This window comes from Brachyistius frenatus, unplaced genomic scaffold, assembly GCF_029030835.1.
Source record: "Brachyistius frenatus isolate BFR_SWC_R1_liver_20210118 unplaced genomic scaffold, ASM2903083v1 Contig_75, whole genome shotgun sequence".
Taxonomy (NCBI): Eukaryota; Metazoa; Chordata; class Actinopteri; family Embiotocidae; genus Brachyistius; species Brachyistius frenatus.
The window spans coordinates 1837859-1859407 of NW_027210674.1; the positions used below are offsets into that span (position 1 = coordinate 1837859).

General features: G+C 43.5%; 3 protein-coding genes across 5 annotated transcripts; 2 read left to right on the forward strand and 1 right to left on the reverse strand.

Annotated features, from left to right (window-relative positions):
- The first annotated feature begins 101 nt into the window (after positions 1-101).
- LOC138626645 (alpha-1,3-mannosyl-glycoprotein 4-beta-N-acetylglucosaminyltransferase C) lies at positions 102-7635 on the forward strand. The gene is made up of 5 exons (XM_069708437.1): positions 102-317; positions 2044-2142; positions 2532-2682; positions 6179-6433; positions 6523-7635. The coding sequence occupies exons 2-5, from the start codon at positions 2047-2049 to the stop codon at positions 7422-7424; spliced, it is 1404 nt and encodes a 467-aa protein (XP_069564538.1). The 5' UTR covers positions 102-317; positions 2044-2046; the 3' UTR covers positions 7425-7635.
- Positions 7636-8086: 451 nt separating this feature from the next.
- cfap126 (cilia and flagella associated protein 126) lies at positions 8087-12669 on the reverse strand. 2 transcript variants are annotated; one of them, XM_069708440.1, is made up of 5 exons: positions 12572-12669; positions 12415-12477; positions 12160-12234; positions 11778-11978; positions 8087-8508 (listed from the first exon to the last, which is right to left on the reverse strand). In XM_069708440.1, the coding sequence occupies exons 1-5, from the start codon at positions 12647-12649 to the stop codon at positions 8263-8265; spliced, it is 663 nt and encodes a 220-aa protein (XP_069564541.1). In that variant the 5' UTR covers positions 12650-12669; the 3' UTR covers positions 8087-8262. The 2 variants fall into 2 exon arrangements, with proteins under 2 accessions (XP_069564541.1, XP_069564540.1); XM_069708439.1 differs by having other exon boundaries at positions 8263-8526.
- A 565-nt stretch (positions 12670-13234) lies between these two features.
- On the forward strand, positions 13235-20726 carry ccnq (cyclin Q). 2 transcript variants are annotated; one of them, XM_069708442.1, is made up of 6 exons: positions 13235-13584; positions 14334-14517; positions 15895-16027; positions 16656-16874; positions 19188-19299; positions 20478-20726. In XM_069708442.1, the coding sequence occupies exons 1-5, from the start codon at positions 13437-13439 to the stop codon at positions 19275-19277; spliced, it is 774 nt and encodes a 257-aa protein (XP_069564543.1). In that variant the 5' UTR covers positions 13235-13436; the 3' UTR covers positions 19278-19299; positions 20478-20726. The 2 variants fall into 2 exon arrangements, with proteins under 2 accessions (XP_069564543.1, XP_069564542.1); XM_069708441.1 differs by having other exon boundaries at positions 19188-20726.
- Positions 20727-21549: the final 823 nt, after the last annotated feature.

Sequence of the window (21549 nt, forward strand, 5' to 3'; positions counted from 1 at the left end):
TTTCACGCCGGCGATTGGACAGCATTGAGCAGTGACGACACACCTGGTCGGTATTAAAAAAACACCTGGTGCTTGAGATTCGCCCAGTCCGCGTGCAGCTTCGTGCGTGATCGACTGTTAGAGGAAAACAAAATGTGGAAGTAACTGTTGTTTTCATGAGGCGCTGTGAACAGACGAGTCACCGCGTCCCCTCCGGTAGAGCCTCCGGTAGAGCCTCCGGTGGGTTTCCGTGCCTTATAAGCACAATATCGAGGCGCGTGAGTCGCTGTCGGCTGTGACTGTCAGCCGCTGTGCAGGAGCGGACTGGCGCGAGGGAGGTGAGTGGGACAACTTTCATTTTGCTATGATTCACATCAGCGATTTTCCCGTTTGCAATGACTTTATTATCCCGAGTACAGCAGCTCACTTGTTCTTGTCCCCGCTCCTTCTTCTGTGCTGTCGGTAGAGAACCATCCATCCATCCATCGCTGTGGGTTCATGTTGAGCGAAGCTGCTTGTCCTGCGACAGCTTTATCGTTAATTGGCTCATTACTACGTCAGCGGCGAAAGCGCCGAGTTAAACGAGTTAAAACCGTCCGCCGTGCTCAACCTCAATAGCTTTCTACCACACCAGTCGAGGATCCATACGGAGACATCCTCCTCCACCCGGACGGCGTGACTTAGGACGTAGTCGGGAGTTAACACGTCTTCCGATGAAACGGTCAAAGGAGACGAGCGAGATTTTTGTCTATTACTTTTTGTAAAGTGGGAACAAGCCCGTCAGCCAGTTCCTTCACACACACACACACACACACACACACACACACACACACACACACACACACACACACACACACACACACACACACACACACACACACACACACACACACACACACACACACACACACACACACACAGTTAAAGACCACTGAGATGACGATCCAAACAACGTTCTCCGTTTATTCAATTAATAGTTTCATTAGTAAGTCACGCAGTGTGAATTTAGTTACTCGTGCCACCCCCACCCACCCACTCACCTCCACCCACTCACCCACACCCACCCACTCCTTCCTGTCTTGCCCGTCGGGTTTGTGTTTGTGTTTTGTTATAAGCAGGTTGGATTGTGGAATTCCAAGTAACTGTAGTGAAGGACGAACTAATTATAGCCGCCAAGCTCGGAGCTATTCATGGTGTCAGCTCGGTGGAGGCTGCTTGTTGACAAAACAAAGGCAAAGCACTTTAAAGACCAGTCTGAACTATCTAAACTACTTTACTTTTATTATTATTATTATTATTATTAATAGGCGGAGTATCCCAAATCTAAATCGGTGTCACCCTCTGCAATGCCAGTGGACCATTTCTTTTTCTTTCTTTTTTTTTTTTTTTTTTTTTTTTACACTTGAACTTTATTTAACCCCAGCAAACATGCAATTCAAAGAAAACTGTAAGCCTTCCAAACAGACACAAAAGAAATAGTGACACTTGGAAAAATAATGAATAAATGCAAATATAAAGGTGGTAAACTTATTAAGCAAGAATCAACGATTGAGAAACTCAAAAAACTGGGAGAGGGTTGAAACATTTAGTGATATACAAGTCCGGTTGAGACTCTGAATGAGTTGCAACATATTACAGCAAGATAAGAAAAAAATAAACAAAAAAACTTTCCCAGCTAATTACATTGTCCTGATCCTTATCACAGTGGACAGAAGAAGCTTTGTCACAACCTCAGACGGGAGCTACTCGGTAAAATATGAAGTCAGCTGGCGAAATGCATCTATTTCTGGTTTACTGTCAGTCTGATTAATGTTCTCATCCTTTGATTCGATCAAGCGATGACACAGAATATAATGTTTCGGGGGCTTAGCGGCTCAGACGATCACAGGGTTGTAGTCAACAGAGCTGATGTGAAATGTCCTTTTCTACGAGACACTTCTATATACAGACGGAGAGACGTTCACGTCAATCAATCAGGTGTCTGAGCCCTCTCAAACATTCGTTAACTGTTGGATGAATTATTTACTTTTGTACTGACTGCGTGTGTGTTTATTTATATAATAGGAAATGCGACGTCACTTAAAGAGGAGGAATGTTGTTCTGGCCGTGCTGCTTTTCGTGGGAGGACTGTACTTCAGTCACCGGTCGGACATCCTCATGGCTGTGAGAACACTCTCCCTCGCTCTCACTCTCCCTCACTCTCCCTCGCTCTCCCTCGCTCTCCCTCTCCCTCACACTCACTCTCTCACACTCTTTCTCTCTCACTCACTCACACACACACTCTTTCTCTCTCTCACACACACACACACACACACACACACACACACACACACACACACACACACACACACACACACACACACACTTCAGCCCAAAACTGACATTTCCACTTCTTACAGGAAATAAAGCATACACCACATTCAAAGCAAGCATGACTTGCACTTCTTGCTTTACAGAGTTTGCTCTCACTCTTCAGTGTCAATCAGTCACATATCACTCGCAAAACGTTGTCATAACTATTCTAACGGAACAGTTGTGCATTTGTTTTGCAGGGCCCGACGAGGTCACCAGAACCGATTCCCAATGATTTGACTTGGCAGGCGGAGAGGCTGGTCAGTAAGGAGTCCTGGGTGGAGCAGGGCGACTACGTGCCTCTCAACGTGTCCTATCAGCTGCTCGCCGGAGCGCCGTCGACTCAACAGAGTGAGTGTCCTTCGTGTGATGTGATGGCTGCTGTCTGGTCACAGGAAGAGACCGTGGAAAGAGCTGAAATCAAAACGCCGTCTATCCAAGTAACGGCAACACGTATTCCATATTTCCTCAGGAAAACATGGAAGGACATTTTTTTGCGCCGCCCTTTTTCTAATTCATCATCAATCAATCATTATTAGAGAACAGCATCAAGAGTACACCACATTGCATTTCACTGCATTTGCCTTATGGGATTTATGATATCCTTTTTTTTTTTAAATCACCTCTTAGTAATGTATTCAAAGTCTGTAGTCAAAGAGACTAATTTTTTAGCCTTTACTTTGTCATAACAGGCACATAATAGTGTTTCATAAAATGAATACAGGAGCTCACATTTTGCTTTGGTTGATTACAACCAGAACTGGAAATGCAAAACAAACTACTCGAATGACATTTCCGTGATGTGCCGAGTGGTTTCTGACTGACTGAACCCAAACAGAAACATTTTCAACATTTACATTTTTTTCCTACTTCTGCTTTGATGAAGGTCATCCTGGGAACTACTTGGTGTTACTGGCCGAGTGGGCTCATTGAATCGAGGGTTAAGACGCCACCTATGGACCAAAACATGTAGATAGCTGCTTGTCGTTGTTGGTTAGCGTGAGACCGCTGAGGAGGATTTTATAATTTACTGTGTTGTAGAACAATTTGATTGGTTTGCTGTGAGCTCGGGTAGCTGATGGTGGTGATATTGCTGACAAATGGGAAGAACTTTCTTCAGAGGGCTGTTCTGTTAGTTCTGGGATGCTGGACCAGACCTTCTTTCTTTTTTTTCTTTTTTTTTATGTCTTGGGGTAAGATCGATCAAGGGTCACGATATCACGATTAGTGTAAGGCACTATTTGTAGAGCACATTTCAACAACAAGACAATTCAAAGTGCTTCACATAAAACCATAAAAACAATTCAGAACAGCGATTAAAAAGAATTAAAAATGGTGATTAAAACATTAAGCAAGCTAAAAATAGGATCAAAGTTTCAGTGCACTTTAAGAAATCCTCAAATCTGGTTCAGTGAACGGCAGCAAACAGAGAAGTCTTCAGTCTCGATTTAAAGGATCTGATGGTCTCAGCAGACCTGCAGCTTTCTGGGACTTTGTTCCAGATATGTGGAACATAGAAACTGAACGCTGCGTCTCCATGTTTAGTTGTGACTGGGGGAACAGAAAGGAGAGCAGCAGACGACCTGAGGGGTCGGGATGGTTCATAAAGGGAGCAGCAGATCACAAACGTATTTTAGCCCTTAAACCATTCAGTGCTTTATAGACCAGCAGCAGGATTTTAAAGTGGATTCTTTGATCGACATGAAGCAGGCGTAAAGACCTCCGAACTGTGTCGGGTTGCGTATCTTTTAAACATTTGCTATTCTATTAGTGACACCTTGACTTCAACGTTGGTTCCAACATGAATTTATCAAATCCATTTGAACCAAGAGACGGTTACATTTTTCCATCACGGGACAAACCTTCAGGGTTTTTCATCCGTTCTGCATTTTTACAAGCTATAAGCAGTTTTACAACACAAGCAGAGAGCCTAAATAAGTGCAACCACAGTTTTGATCTCTTCTAAGACATTTTTTGACAAGTACGTGACGCACACTGTAGTCCAACCTTTAAACCAAAGACCACGACACAAAGCACACAAGCCGTGTCTCGGGGCGTCATGTAGTGTTCCTCCTGCAGGCCTCTACGATGTGTAACGTTGGAAAGACAATCAGCAGCTGGAATAGATCTTAATACAAGCATGCTGCATGCTTTGTGCAGTATTTCCTACAGGTGGAGAACATTTTTATAAATGTAGTAGTAGAGGAGATTTATTCCCTCCGTATAAAAATGTACCCTATGATAAAGTATTTTTCAATTCACTATATAGTATCAAAGCCATTCAGTCAGTGCTGTGAAAGTGTTGACGTGACCGAGCCCTGCGTGGTGCTGTGGTTTGATATGGACGTCCTCTGGCTGACTTTGACTGAAAACTCGTCCTCCGACGGCCTTTTGGCCGCTCGCTACAGACGCTGCTGCGTCGAGCAGCTGGAAGCAGGTCGCTCTCAGCGGGTGAAACCAGCAGCCCAGCTGACGGAGGTACGGTATCGTACTGTAGCATTTTCTTTTTGAGCTCATCGTCTCTGACGGCAGTAAGTCTTGGCTGCTGGACTTTCTCCTTCATCCCGGTTCATCTCTGCAGTAGAGACATCAGGAGACGCTACAAACTCATCTGCACTCATGACTTTTAAGAGCAGCCTTCACAAACTCCTGCAGGGCGCCGCGCTAATCTAATACTTTAAGGCTTTATTTGTTCTGAATGACGAACCATAAATATACTTCAACTCTTGCTAGGCCAGCAACATTAAGGCTACAGACGACCCATAATGCAACACATAATTACACCTCTAATTTCTCCATTGGAAAAAAAAAAATCCGCAAACGCGCGTGTATAATCACCATAAATAAGATAACACCCGTGTATTTGACAAACAGTGTAGATCTCAGCCAGCAGCTGAGTCTCAGCTCTTTGGGTGAGATGAGGATTGAAGGACAGTTTAGAGGTCCAGTAGATCTGGATTGGAGAAGGGTGTTGCCTGTCAGAGGGCCCAATGGATCCATGATGGCACACCAGGGCCTAATGAAAATTAAACATGAACAAGAAGGCTCAGCCAACCAGCTGTACAGGACGTAATAGAAGTCAGTGAACCTCTTGAGGACCTCTTGAAGAGTGTACAAAACTTCATACCAGCCACAGAAACGTGTCCAGCTGATCTAACGACGTGCTGTGAGGATTGCGTCTTTCAAATGTGCAACTTAACACGCGGTGTCCATTTTGCGTGTTTGCCTGAATGCGTATGTAATATTGGCCGTTTCTACGTGAACGTGAAAAATACTGGGAGGGAAACATGCAAATCGATCAATTTTGCAACTGTGATGATATTTACTAAACCTGAAAGTAAATATAAAGACGCGATTGCGTGTGTTTTAGTACGATACAATCACACGTGCACATTAAGAGAGTTGGCTGCTCTTATTGTGGTGAAGAGACCAAAGATAATCTCCCATATAGCGCTTCTTCGTGTTGTATTTATGTTTATTTGCTGCAGCTCAACAGAGTAGCTTATTGGCCGTCTCCACTTTTACTGCTGATTCAATGCGATGAAATTTCCTTTTCCTTTTCCATCCAAACTATCCATGGCTGAAATCACTTTAAAACACACAAAACCCTCATTTTATTTGAGCTATTTGCACCCAATATCAATGACGCAATTACTCTTAGTAAATCACCCTAAAAACCAGATGCAATATAAATGTGCAAACTTTTAGTACCCTTTATCTGAGATCTTGGTAAATCAGTAGCAGAATACTTTTTATAGGGTGAATTTCATAATGATGATACAGATTGATGGTTTGAAATGAGATCAAAGCCTCACGCGTCTCCTATTTCTGTGTTGGCGTGTTCCAGGGTTTCTATCTGTGGGCTTGTCCTCCGTGAAGAGGAAGAAGGGCAGCTACCTCGTACCCACCCTGCACTCCCTCTTCTCCCAGTCGTCTCCTGAGGAGCGCTCCTCCATGGTGGTGGTGGTGCTGCTGGCAGACTTCGACGTCAGCTGGAGAGTCGCTACGGTGGTAGAGATCAAAACTGCGTTTGCCTCGGAGCTGGAACAAGGCCAGCTGGTGGTCCTCCACATCCCTCAGGAGTGGTACCCTCCTGTCACAGGTGCAGCGCACATTTGACCCTCGCTAGAGAACAAATTGGTCCATGTCATTGTTGTGGAGCTGATACATGTCTCCCTGGCGCTCCTGCAGGTCTGAAGAGGAATTACAACGATGCTCCTGAGCGGGTCATGTTCCGCTCCAAGCAGAACCTGGACTACTCCTTCCTGATCCACTACTGTGCAGGTCTGGCGCGGTACTACCTGCAGCTGGAAGACGATGTCTCCTCCGCTAAAAACTTTTTTACAACCATAAAGAGGCGCGTTGAGGAGCAGGAAGCGGCGAAGACCACTTGGGCAACGTTGGAGTTCTCGGCCCTCGGCTACATCGGAAAACTGTACAAATCACCCCAACTTCCACTCCTCGCCCGCTTCCTCTTCCTCTTCTACCAGGAAATGCCCTGCGACTGGTTGATGTCTCATTTCCGAGAACTGATGACGCAAAAGAAGACGATCCTCTTCAAACCCTCGCTGTTCCAACACATGGGCACTTTCTCTTCTTTCCAGGGGATATACAACAAGCTGAAGGACAAGGACTTCGAGGAGGGTGTCTACGCCAATTGTCCAGCCGAAGTTTACTCTGACATGTCCACCTACCAGAAACACGTCCCCAGACTGGCCTGGGACGCCGGCGAGGGATTCTTCTGGGGTCGATCCCCAGAAAAAGGGAATCACCTGACAGTGGTGTTCAAGGAGCCCACGGTGGTGTCGGGGGTGTTTGTGGAGACGGGGTCGGGGGGGAAGGATCTCCTGGAGTCGGCCGAGGTGCAGCTCGGCCGGGACGTGGTCACCGCCGAGAAGGAGAAGAGCTGCAGAGAGTTCCAGTCGGTGGGCGCGATCGCAAACGGGAAGTTTGAGATGCAGGAGTTGGACAGAAAGTTCAGCTCGGCCTCTTCCTGTCTGAGGGTCCAAGTCACCGGAGCGCAGAAGGACTGGGTGATCATTCAGAAGATCAGGATCTCCACAAAGACGAGTACAAGTCCACGTCAAGTATAGGTGTGCCAGATTAAAAAAGTATGTTGATCTGCTGATCCTCGAATGGAAACTGAACACATGACTTTTGTGCCTTTTTGATAAAATACCAACGAGTGCTTTAAAGAGACTGTAAAGCTGCTGTTTGACCAAAGTCTGTGATAATGTGTTTGGAAGAGATTTGAAATGATTGAAATCAGTCCAACGCAAGCAACTCCATGTATGTATTTTTGTAATGCAGACACACAGTAGAAGTCTTATTGTTAATTTCCTTTTTAAATGTGGAAGAAGGAGCAGCAGACTGGTGGTTTCGACTGAGAATCATGTGAACAGATTCTGTTCTCACTTCTAATTTTACTGCGGTTTACTTTTTAACAGAGGAGAGATGGATTAGACGGCAAGAGAATTAAAGCACTCACACATTCATATGACCTCGAATTCAGGACCCCACATGTAAACAAGTTTATTCTCCCCATAAAAAAAGGCAGCATGTCAACTCCTGCCTGACGGACACGCATGTCTCCTCACCGTTAGCTCGTATGTCCACCATGACGAGAACAATACCTTTGATTCTTTTGCAGTGTTCAGTGATGCTGTAACTCATGACAGCGGTCAGCTGGCAGAACAATAAGACATTCTGGGGCCGGAGAGACAGCTGACAAAATGCTCACCACAACAGAGGGGGGGGGGGGTCAGTCATAAGTGAAACATCAGAACCAAAGTTTTCTATATTTATTCCTCGCCTTGTATATTTTGTCCTGGTTCACATGCTGGACGCTGCTTCAGTCCAAAGAGGTATTGTTAAGATGCATTTATTTTTTATAGGTAGGTTTTTCTGATGCACAGAGAAAATAAATGGCGTTCACTGTTCTTGCTGTACGTCTCCGTGTGTCTGCTTGGAGGTTGATGCCGCAGCCTGCGACGCGTCGCTCGCAGGTCTCCCCTCAGCAGAAGCCGACTTCCCTTCGGCTGCGGAGCCCAAGCTCGGCGGCCCGTCGGCCGATCTGGCCGTGGCCGCCAAGGAGTCCTGGTTCTGGTCGGCGGCTGTCTCGCTCCCGCTGACGGGGCGGTTCTGAGACGCCGGTCGGGCTTCGTCTGCTTGATTGATCTGAACAAACGTGGGTAACTTAAAAGAAGACATTGTTCCTTTTACAAATAAAAGTTATTTCATAATCAGTAACACACACACTCATACTCTCTTTCAGACCTGCCCAAGCTGTCCAGATTGTCATGGATCCTTAAGTTAACAGACTTCTGACATTACATCACAATATTTGACTTCTAAGTCCGCTTGCTCTCTCTCTCTCTCTCTCTCTCTCTCTGTGTGTGTGTGTGTGTGTGTGTGTGTGTGTGTGTGTAGTAACAATATTAGAATGACTGTTGAGTCAGCAAAATGTACACAGTGTGATTTTAGATGAACCTGCAGTAATGTGGAGTTTAAAGGCAAAACATAGAAGAGCTGGAACAGAAAGTTCAGAACATTACAACCCTGTCCTGCAGCCTTTCAAAGCAGGAAGAGACAACAATTATTATTATCATCTCTTAAACTCAACTGCAGCCACAGTTCAGAGTTTGAGGTGAGGATGTGCATTCATTTGCATTTGTATGAATACAAAAATTAACAAAAGAGGAAATGGAAATACATTAAGTCCTTAAGTTGATCTGCTTTCCTTCATTTCTTTCAGAAGTTTTTTTATAGACCTGGTCTTTTAGAATCTAAAACCAATTATCAGGCTTGAAGTTCACACACAAATGACATTGTCCTTGTAACAGTGTTCTTACTGTGACTGCAGCTGTAGCCTCCAGATCATATTACATGCTAACAGTGTTCAACAGTAGCACAAACATTCATAAATTCAACTAACTTAATTTTCTGACTGTCATACAAGAATACTTCTGTCATAAACATGCAATTGTGAGCTAATATTAGCCATCATGAGCCACTGAGTGTTTTTGAACAAGGGTGCATTCATTTGCTCATCAATTTAATTTTTCTTTTTCAATTGCTTCTTTCTAAAAGTTGCATCGTTTTGATGGAACTGATTTGCCTGAAGGTCTTAATGTCGCAGGACGAGCTGATTTCACTCAGTCCCGACTGAAACGTTGGTTATAGGAGTTGGATCTGGTACTTAGTACAAACATTAGGTACTTGTATATTTCTTGATTATGTTCTTTTCATGCTATTTTATATGAATACTCAGTTTAGAAGCAAACACTAAACTCTTTACTCCTTGATATTTGGTGAGGCTCTATAGTAAGATTTATTTTAAAAAAAAATGCTTTATCATAAATAAAACTCGTATATGCAAGTAGATCTGAAATGATTAAAAGTACAAATATCTTTTCCGAATCATTTGTCTAATTTTTCCTGAAACATTTCATATGATTTCATCTTCTTAAACTGGTGCTTTGCGGCGTGTCCTTTGAATTATGTTAATACTTTTAAGGGTTGGACAAAACTAGCATTTTAAAACTAAATAATTCATTGTTTAAGCAAGAAAAATAATCAGCAGATTAATCAATAATGAAAATAATCAATAGTTGCAGCCCTATAAACAACAGTCAGAATAAGTTTCACAACATGAAAAACAATCTATGAATAAGTACTTATGATCTAATGATATAATACTTTAGTGTAACAGTCACAGACAACAGTTTTCTATTTTGATTACTTACAATACTTTGCGTACATTTTCCTGATTTATACTTACAATTTTGTATTGTTGTAACGTTTCCAATGAAGGGCTTTTAGGTTAGGTTAGGTAGTTACTTTATTAATCCCTGAGGGGAAATTTTTCGCTACAGCAGCATACAGGAAGCAATAAGATAATAATAGAATAATAGAAAAGCAAGAAAATAGCAGTACTGGTAATGGAGTATTTTTACAGAATCATATTACTGCTTTCACAGAAAGAAAAGGATCTGCGTTTCCTGCACCATTAGAAAACGAGAGAACAGTTCCTGGGTGAGAATCTCACCATGCAGCATAACCTTCATGATGCTGCACCACCAAATTCACTATTAACAAGGTCTCTTATGGGACTAATTGGACCAAATACAACCTTGTTTTTAGAATTGTAGAAGTTCTACAACATATAACCAGAATAAAACAGTAAGAGGAAGCAGGAGCACTTTATAAAACCAGTTATGCACCAAAGATGTACTGCTGTTACAGCCAGAGTGATGACGGATCAGGGTTTTATTTCTCTTACTAACTTCCCGAGGCAACATGGAAGGCTTCTCTACTTTCTGCTGGCTCTCCGAAGAGACACAAAGCTCGGTCTGCAGGAGCATCGAGTTACTTGGAAAGGCAAAATTACCTTGAGTTTATTTGTTTATGTCTCTCCTCGACAAAAAAAAAACCATCAGGCAAATTGTCTGGAAGTTCCAGGGAACGTGTGGTTGCGTTGCCGTGCAGTGAAGCGCGCACAAAAGACTCACTTTTTTTATTTCGAGAAGAGCTCAATGCATCTAAAAAGATTTTACGCAGATACCAAATAAAACACAGATGAGGAATGTGATGTGACGAAAGTTTGGTGGAATCAAATGTTCTCTCAAATGTGACGTGGAAAAATAAAAAAATATGTATTTTGGTAAACTTCTATAAATAACAATAATATCTATATTTTATTCCCCCTTCTCATTGCCTGCAATGCATCTACAAAAATCCCCACCCTGAACGGATGGTATGTTTGCGTTCCTCTCATCTTGGGTTTCAGCTCAGAGAGCCCCACCACCGGAGGGCACCACACACCTCTTTCACGGAAAGCGGACTGTAAACTGTTCAGGAGATAATTGTCTGGTGTTAGGAACACCCAAACATCTGAGCCTCTCCTCTGCCTCCCTACGGGGCACCGGCCTCTCTGTGGTTATTAACGCCCCAGTGACATCTGAATGAAATGCGCAATAAAAAATAAAACCTTACTTTTAATATCACGTCCTGATGAGAGAACCCACAGAAATGTGCTTCATCTCTGCCCATGGAAGATGATCAGTAATGTTCATATGTTGTCTTTAAACCTGAAGCTTATTTTTTTTCTGAAAGTCTTAAAAGCGTAAAGATGGGTATTTTATTTCCAAACCTCCTTAAGGTGTTGATTATCACCACATTTCAGCTGAAAAGCCTCATCAGTCATTGTTCCTTTGAAACAGGAAAAAAATGGTTCTGCCAGAGCATTACTCAGCATTTTGTGATGACTCAGTCCCCCCCACTCAGTCCCCCCCACTCAGTCCCCCCCACTCAGTCCCCCCACTCAGTCCCCCTGTGAAAACAGCACGTGCAATGTGAAAATATGAAGCAAGGCAGAGAAGCTTTCTGTTTACACTGAAGAAAAGCAGAACTGGGTGCATCACACTGTATGTCTGTGTGGGTCTGACCTGCTTGCCAGCATCCTGCAGCCTGTCCGTGCTTCTGCTGCCTCTGTGTGGCCGAGTGCTGCCGGTGTGCTGCGGGTAAAACCCCCACGACTGCAGCCTGCCGAGACCCTCCGCGGAGCGGGCCGTGGGGTTGATGCCCCGAGCCGGGAGACGAGCCGGGAGATCCCAGGTGCCCTTGAAGTCCGGCCAAGCACTGCCCCTCTGCAGCCACACACACACACACACACACACACACACACACACACACACACACACACACACACACACACACACACACACACACACACACACACACACACACACAGTGAGGGAGGGAGTGAAGCCAAAAATTCTCAATGACAGAAAGGGAACTTTTAATGAAAGGAGGAAAAGAGGTTCTCACCTTCACCGTTCCTGGGAGCAGATGTCCTCTATCATTGGCAATGAAGCGGGTGTGACCCACGTGTGCTGTTGGCCTCTGCACACACACACACACACACACACACACACACACACACACACACACACACACACACACACACACACACACACACACACACACACACACACACACACACACACACACACACACACAGTGATGACCATGCTGAACATCGGGCCCACCGGCCAACAGCACTGCTGATATAACGTCCTTTACCTCTTTGAAGGGTTTATTCTCACACCAGTTCTGCAGCCGGCATGATTTGAAGGCGGCGTCATACTGAGGATAAGAAGTGTGAACTGGGTTATCACCGACGGACAGTCACATGTTCCCACTGTCTGTATCAGCTCGGATTGATTGATTTGTATGTTACCTGGTTGGCTGAGAAACCGGACGACATCTCTCTGTCGGTACTGCAGTCTCCGTATCTGTTGTTGTTGACTCGTCGCATAGCAACCGAACAAGTCCAACTGACCGGGGAATCAGCTGGAGAGCACGAGCACAAAACAAATCTGAAAAACGAAATTAAATGGGTGACCTTGTATATAAATATAGCACACGTCAACAGGAAAGCGCTGACATTTTTTTGCCACTTTTTGGCAGGTGAAAAACTGCCATATTTTATTTTTGGTAATATTGTGGGATTGTGGGACGGCGTTATGTCCCATCCTTTCACCAAGGATGGTCCGGTGCATCCTCTGCTGAAGGAGATAAGATAGGAAGCATTGGCGAGCTCCTTTCCTAATAAGCGTTGGAAGAATTTGAACAACTCTTAATATGACTGCCACTTATTTACTTCCGGGTCACGTCACTCACTTAAAAACTTTCCTAATGCAAATTAAACTATTCTAACCTATTCGCACCCACTATGTTTAATTATTGTTTTCATTTTCATTCCATAGATTTTGTATGTATTTTTTTTTTTTTTTCACAAAACACAATTGTTAGTGCAACTATTTTGAAATTGCTGACCGGAAGTTACACTATTTTTCTTCCGCTAGCTGACGTGCCTCGGAACCAATCGATGAGTCCCAGCAAAGCAAACAGTCTGCAGCTCGTGAAGATGTTCGACTGAACGCTTCTCAGCTTTTCGTGTTTCCGTTTGTTTTCCAAGTTATGAACGTTTATTAACTCAGAGCAGAACTTTGCAGCCCGGTTCGGTGGGTCTACTCTTGAGTTCCGGGTTAAATTGTAGGCTTTAGTTGGCGGACGGTTTCCTTCCTTCTGGTCCGCCACACATGGAGGGTCCGTCCTGTCGTCCGCCCGCCGCCCCGGACGGAGCGTTGCGGCGGGCGGGCAGGAGAGACTCCGGTGGGGACGCGGAACCGGAGCCCGCCCGGGACATGAAAACCCACTTCCGCGTGTGTCGCTTCATCATGGAGACAGGTAACCACACACCGGGGGGGGGTTCTCGGGGTAAACGGTGCCGTGTGGAAGCCGCCCTCTACCGGGAAAACAAGACCAGTTATGTCGGATGAAAAATATAAACAACCGTGTTAAAAGTCTGAGTTTCTAACTCTAAATAAATAAATACTTTTTTTTACTTATGGAAAAATGACGACTTACTTACCTCTACATTTTTACATGGCGAGTTAAAATGTAGATATTGAATAACCTTTATTGGGTCACGTTTTACTTTGCAGGTCAAACTTTGGAATTAATTAGTAAATTTCACTTATTATCCAAACTTGTGTTTTTATCTATTTTTAATTTGTTGCACTGTGAAAGACTCGTCGCCCTGTTACGTCTGTTTTCATCTTTTCCCTGAACACTGATGATGTTTTACTCATGTGTATTTTGGTGAACGAGAGATGTGATTATATTAAAAGAGTAAGAAATTGTAACTCTTTGTATTTAATTTTATCTGTTCTTATGCATCTCTTCTCTTTTCTATATTTCTAAATGTTCCTTTATATTTGTTCTTATGTGAATTATCTTGCTGTAAAGCACTTTGAGCTGCTTTTTCGTGTATGAAAGGTGCCATACGAATAAAGTTTGTTGTTATTATTATTATTATTAAATTAACAATTTGGGGGCATTATCATTCTCGACTGGGTACAGATTTGTATTTATTGGTGTCAGAGGAGACATAAATACATGAATGTGTCCGAGATGGTGACAGGTCTGTGTCTCAGGGGTGAAGCTCGGGATGCGCTCCGTGCCGGTGGCCACAGCGTGCGTGTTGTACCACCGGTTCTTCCAACGCGCCGGCCTCCGTGCCTACGAGCCCTACCTGGTGGCCATGAGCTGCGTGTACCTGGCGGGCAAAGTGGAGGAGCAGCACACCAGGACCCGCGACATCATCAACGTGAGCCACAGGTAAAATGCATGCTCAGCAATTTTATGGATTTACAACGAGTCAGCTTTGATATGATGAACGTCACTACGAGAATTGAAAGGTTTTGTCTTTTACTTCCTGAACTCTGTTGTCGTCATCATTGACATTTCATTAAAACCAATGAAATCTTTGATGTTCATCACTGCTTAATAATTATTCACATTACTGAGTAGTCCGCTGCATATTTCTCTTCAATATCTGGTTTATTGCTTTTGTCTGTTAAATGGCAGAAAATAGGAAAAAAAATAATATTACTGAAGCCCAAGTTGACATATTCAGATGATGTGTTTTGTCCAACCAATAGGCCAAAATGTGAATATATTCCATTTTGTATCATGACAAGACAAGTTTATTTACAAAGGATATCAAAAAACAAAGACAAGATATAAGTAACACAATTGAATTGAATTTCTGTAAAATAAAAAAGTTTAAAAAACATCAGACCAAATGAACAGAAGAAAGAAGACAATTTAGATAATATTAAAATTATGCATTGAATCAAACATGATCTGATTCCAGCATCTTGTGTGTGAGGTTTTACTTATTTTTCCTTTTTTGTTGTTGTAATTTCAATATCTTTGGTTTTGAACTGATGCAGACTGAGAGAGAACTATTGCCGGACATTTCTCATCATTTTTCAAATTTTGCTGTTTTGTTTTTCTGCCTACCACAACTTTAACTTGCAGCACTTGTAGCATCAGTGTGATATCCGCGTGTGTGATTACCGATATGTGCTGATATATCAAAACATATCAAAGGTTAACAGATGCTTGGGGTAATTTAGAAATGGTGTCATGACATGGTCTGTCCAGCAGGGTGCGCTCTGACTCCATCATCCATCCACATATGGAGCGTGCGTGTCACAGCGGAGCAGACTTGGGGTGCCTTCACTGTAAATCACTAGTAGTAAATAAATATAGTAAATATTACTGGAAAGATAACAAACAATAAAGCAATCATTTCCCCTTTTCAATAAGCTAATATCTACTTGTAAAAAATATTATATAATATATTCATATTTCAATATTGGCATCAGCCTCAAAAATCCACCATAAGTTGTTTGTTGATTCTTTTTGGAGTCACCTTGATTGCTCTCCTCCTCCTCCTCCTCCTCCTCCTCCTCCTCCACCTTCTCTCTCCTCCTCCTCCCCTCTCTCCTCCACCTCCCCTATCTCCTCCACCTGCTCCCCTCTCCACCTTCTCTCTCCTCTTCCTCCCCTATCTCCTACACCTCTCCTCCTCCCCTCTCTCCTACACCTACCGTCTCTCCTCCTCTCCTCCTCCACCTCCTCCCCTCTCTTCCCCTCCACCTTCTCTCCTCCTCCTCCCCTCTCTCCTCCACCTCCTCCTCCCTGCAGGTACTTCAACAGTGGCAGCGCTCCTCTAGATTGTGACAAGGAGTTCTGGGAGCTGAGGGACAGCGTGGTGCAGTGTGAGCTCCTCATCCTCCGACAGCTCAACTTCCATGTCTCCTTTGAACACCCGCACAAGGTAGGGTGTGTGTGTGTGTGTGTGTGTGTGTGTGTGTGTGTGTGTGTGTGTGTGTGTGTGTGTGTGTGTGTGTGTGTGTGTGTGTGTGTGTGTGTGTGTGCGTGTGTGTGTGTGTGTGTGTGCGTGTGTGCGCCCTGTCTCTACCTGTCCCCTCTATTTAGTGTTCAGGCTCCTTGTCTGTCTCTGTTACTGTCTGCTGTTGTCCTGGTTGTCTCAGTGTGTTTGTGTGTACAGTCGCTGTGCGATCGAGGTCGAAGACGTATTTTCAGATTTTAGTTACAAATTCTGTCACTTTCCTCGACTGATCCGATGATCTGATCTTTTCTAAATCTCTTTATTTGACCACTTCTCCATCAGATTTAGTGAAACTGCATCTCAGGGTTAAAGTTTTTAAGTGAAAGTGACAGAAAAGTCCATCAGAATGTTTTAATGTCGTCTCATTCATGTACAGGATCAGATTGTGCGTCCGTGTGATTGTGCGTCCGTGTGTTTGTGCGTCCGTGTGATTGTGCGTCCGTGTGATTGTGCGTCCGTGTGATTGTGCGTCCGTGTGATTGTGCGTCCGTGTGATTGTGCGTCCGTGTGATTGTGCGTCCGTGTGATTGTGCGACTCCTCCTCTCTCCTCAGTATCTGCTCCACTACCTGCTGTCCGTGAAGTCGCTGGTGAACCGCCACGCTTGGTCTCGAACCCCCGTAGCCGAGACGTCCTGGGCGCTGCTGAGAGACTGTTACCACGGAGCCATGTGCATCCGCCACACGCCCCAACACATCGCCATAGCAACGCTGTACCTGGCTCTGAACAGCTACGGAGTGGAGCTTCCCTTCGGCGAGAAAGAGTGGTGGCAGGTGTGTGTTCTCTGGGAAGTGTTAATAATTATAGGCTGAAGAGAGGAAGGCGGAGCCAAACTGTGTGTGAGGCTGTTGTAGTGTCGGTGGATTTATTAATGTGACCTATTATCACCTGCAAAGTCATGGAAAGCATGTAAGCAACTAGTTGACAGGTTGACACAACCAGCAGTTATGGAGCAACAATCTGTTTGTCTCTTAAAATATTAATGATAATATTAATGTATTGTGGGTCTACACTGCAGCTGAGTTTTTTAATTTGCTGAGTCATGCAGTGTCCCACAAATATGGTGCAGATCTCCTCTACACAACTATTAAAAGACATCTCTACTGACAATATTTAATGGTGAGATACATGTAAAAACATAAAGATTTTAATAAGAAGATTTTTTTTTTCTTGATATAAAGGCTAAAATACAAAATCTCTAAGTGTTATCAAATTAAATGATAAAAGGTTTGGATAGCGTAGACTGTCCTGAAAAACAAAACAAGATCCAGCCTGATTGGTTCGTCCCAACAATGACCAAGATGTGATCTTAAAAGTGAAGGTAGTGAAATTATCGAGGGTACAAAAGGTGAATGCAATTTAAATATCCACTCAGTTCAAATGTCATCTCAGCTAAGCAGTCAGCCGACTGTCAGTCAACGTGAGCTGAAAGCAGTTGAAGTGTCCTTTTAAAGAGCATTGAAATGTCAGTAAATTGTAAACCATGAAAACAGTTGAGGTTTGAGTGAAAATACTGAAAGCAGCAGTCGGTATGTGAGAAGCAGTTAGAAACGTCAGACTGCAGTTGAAGCGATGCGTCGAGGCTGAAAGCAGCCGAACTGTCAATCGATGTGAAAGCAGTTGAATCGTAAACCATAAAAGCGTTTAAACATTTAGTGGAAGTTGAGCAGTTACAGATGGATGAACAGTTTATGTAAACGCTGATGGCAGTTTAAATTTAATGAGTTGAAGTGGTTGTTGATGTTTGGAGGCTGATAGGAGTTAAACTGTCAATTGAAAAGGACTTTTTTTTTCAGGCAGCGAGTGTTTGCTGCTGCGGCTATCATCTGACAACAAGGATGTTTTATGTTTTCAACTTATCAGAGTTTTGTAGCCTAAAATCTGTTGAAATGGTCAGCAGTATGACATCATTAGCAGTATGACATCACTAGCAGTATGACATCATTAGCAGTGTGACATCATTAGCAGTGTGACATCATTAGCAGTGTGACATCATTAGCTAGCTATTTCATGCAACTCCTCGCAGCTTTCCAAAACAAACCAACACATTTTTACGCAAATCAATTTGAATGTTTTCAGTCTGATTGAAAGTAAACCCAGCTGGATCACATATTTCTCTACCAGCATTAAGGATCTCCATTAAGGACGGCTGTCTGTCTGACCTCATCACCTCAGCATATTCCTCCACACAGCTTGGTTTGTTGAGGTGTGTGAGGCTGTGGATAGCTCACATCTCTACAATAGACACCAGCCACGTTAATGGTAAATACAGGAAGTAGAATTAAACCAGAAGGATCCTTTAAGGAAGTCGTGTCAAGCTGCACCGAGTAGATCAGCCGTGCAGGAAGTCACACACAGGAACAATATATTTTCAAAATAAAACACCCTGTGCAGACTCCCGATTGTGTGTATGTAACATATAGATACGAGAAAACTATGAAGATTCATGTATTTTAACAACTAAAACATAACTGGACTTTACTATAACTTGTTCTGTTCTTCTTTTTCTTCGGCTGCGGCGCATCAAAGTAGGAAATAGCAAACACATCGAATCAGACACAAAAAATAAAGGAAACCATTTTACCATGTCGACATCTGACCCACACATCAAGGAAAAAATGACCAAATCAGGAAGTCAACAAAAATCAGACGGTCCAACCGCCTCTGAAACGGTGGAGAGCGTCACAGACAAGACATCACAAACAGTCGAGAACAAACCTCCAACAGGTGTCGTAGTGCGCTTCAGCCAAAGTGACATCACCTGATTATCCAGCTGCAGCTGCGCTTCAAAGGCACAACGGCCTCTTTAAGTGTTAATTAGAGGGTGGTGGTAGTCATAGTTCTCCGTCGTCAAACCATTTTACAAATGCGTTGTCTCGTCGCACCTTTGATTTTACAAGGCGTCGCATCCAAACGGAGAAAAGTCAGGTTTGTTTATGGTTTTCTGTTTCAGTCCTCGAGGCAGCGAAATCTCTGTCGTTTGAAATGGTGTGTGCACCTTTGATGTCCGCTGGTTATTGAGGCCAGGTGTGGAGCTGAAGTCTCTGTGTGTGTGTGCGTGTGTGTGTGTGTGTGTGTGTGTGTAGGTGCTGTGTGAGGACGTGACCAAAGCAGACATCGACGCTGTGATCTCAGACCTTCTCCAGCTCTACGACATGGAGGCCAAGTGTATCTGAAGGACACACCGACACGTGAAAGGTGTTTCTGTGTGTGTGTGTGTGTGTGTGTGTGTGTGTGTGTGTGTGTGTGTGTGTGTGTGTGTGTGTGTGTGTGTGTGTTTTTACTGACATGAATGTGTGATATTCCGCACGATGAAGTGTCGGGGTCCAGGTACGTGTGTGTAAGTGTGTCCGTGTGTGTGGCAGACAAGCACTTTGTCTTGCCCCAGTTAGTCTGTGAGCTGTGACAGAAACACTCCTGCAGTACCTCCTCCTCCCACCGGGGGGAGACATTTCTCGGTTTCTGGTCTCTGATCTCTGCAGAATACTGATGTGCTCCAGAATACATCATCAGCACCGGGTCTCTCAGAAGCATCCGAGCCCACGGTACCAGGAGATCATGTATTTAATGGGGAGATCCACCGTTTATCTAGTTCTTATCAATAATTCAATTTATATCTCCAACAAATCTTTAAAAATACATGGAGATGGTGACCTCAATTAGATCTTTATAACTGAATAGCATTATCTGAACACATTTCTGTGTTCGGATCATACTATGCAATAATAAATAGTAGAGGTCAAGTTTTATTAGAATCGAGAGCACCTTCCTGCATACATCTGCATATTAACATCATAAACTTGGATTTCCTGCACCTGAAGCATGTATGCTTCATTTTTAAGATGCATAGCTCATATTGTCATTTTGAGAGACTATTTTTTGCTGTCAAAATTACATAGTTTGAATTTGACTCCTGGTCACATTTCATATGTTCTTCTAATAAAAGCCCATGAAATACTTACTATGGAAGTTTGAGCGATGTTATTCCTCCGTGCCCTACAGCTCCAATGCTGTCCAGAAAAAATTAAAACCATCCATCCACCCATTCATTTTCTTCTGTATATCCTGCTCCATAATTAATGATATTTGTAAATATCATTATCAGGGCTGCTGACAAATCATTTTCATTATTAGTTCATCTTTGGGTCAATAGAACATTTAAAACAGAAGGAACAACAGATTGATATGTTGTACTGAGAAAAACTAACAAAAATACGCTCACAACTCCTTTTTCTTGATACGTAAGACTCATTATCATCACTGGTTTTCATTGATGTCTTTCATACTTTGAGCACTTTGATCATGAATCAAGAATTACATTTTGGTCTCTGTGGTATTACAAAGGTCTTTACAAGTCTGACATTTCATTTCTGCAGAAGCCTGGTTGAAAAGATGTGCTGGTCTTTGATGGACATCTCTTCAGTATAATGTCTGCAAACTTCCCAACATCATCACATTCATAAAAAGTCTCTCTTGTAAATATTTTTGTCTGACGTGCATTATATGTAAACATACATGTTTTCTTCCTTCCAGTTTCATGTGTTTGGATGTCTGACAAAACAAAAAGCTGGTTGTTGTCTTTTCTTGAGATTTGTTGATTATAAGAAGAATATAGAATATCTCAACCATCATCTGTTTATTATCAGAATGATGAGTGTGTGTGTGTGTGTGTGTGTGTGTGTGTGTGTGTGTGTGTGTGTGTGTGTGTGTGTGTGTGTGCGCCTGCTAACAACCTGGTGAACACGAGTCTGCTTTAATTTCCTGCTTTTTACTGTACGAAGCTCCTCTGACTTGATATTTTTAGATGATTGCCTTACTTACCTGTTTTGTATTTATCTTGTAAAATCAGGTCTGCCTGGCTCCTGTGTGCGTCTGTGCGTTGGTTCGTGTGTGTGTGTGTGTGTGTGTGTGTGTGTGTGTGTGTGTGTGTGTGTGTGTGTGTGTGTGTGTGTGTGTGTGTGTGTGTGTGTGTGTGTGTGTGTGTGTGTGTGTGTGGAGGATGAAGGAGTCATAGTCACATGATCAATCCTGACACATCAGAGTCGCTCCCTGTCTTCTCTCTCCTCCTCACGCGCTCTGCCTCTCTTCACGGGACAAGAGACATTGCGTGTATCCCGATCGTGTCACGTGTCCCACAGTATTCCTCTCCCAACACATTCTATGTCGTTCTCATCTGTCACTCTCGTCTGACTCCAGTTTTTTTTGTTACCCTCCCTTGTGTACCTACTGGGGGGGGATCTCTCTCTCTCTCTCTCTCTCTCTCTCTCTCTCTCTCTCTCTGTCTCTCTGTCTCTCTCTCTGTCTCTCTTCGTTCGCTCCATTCCTGTCATCCCCTCTCTCTCTTTTCTGTTTCTCTTCTGCCGTCCGTCTCCCTAATTCCTTGAATTCCCTAATTCCTTGACTTCCTTCCACTCCTTCCCTTCTCGCCATCTGTCCTCTTCCCTGCGT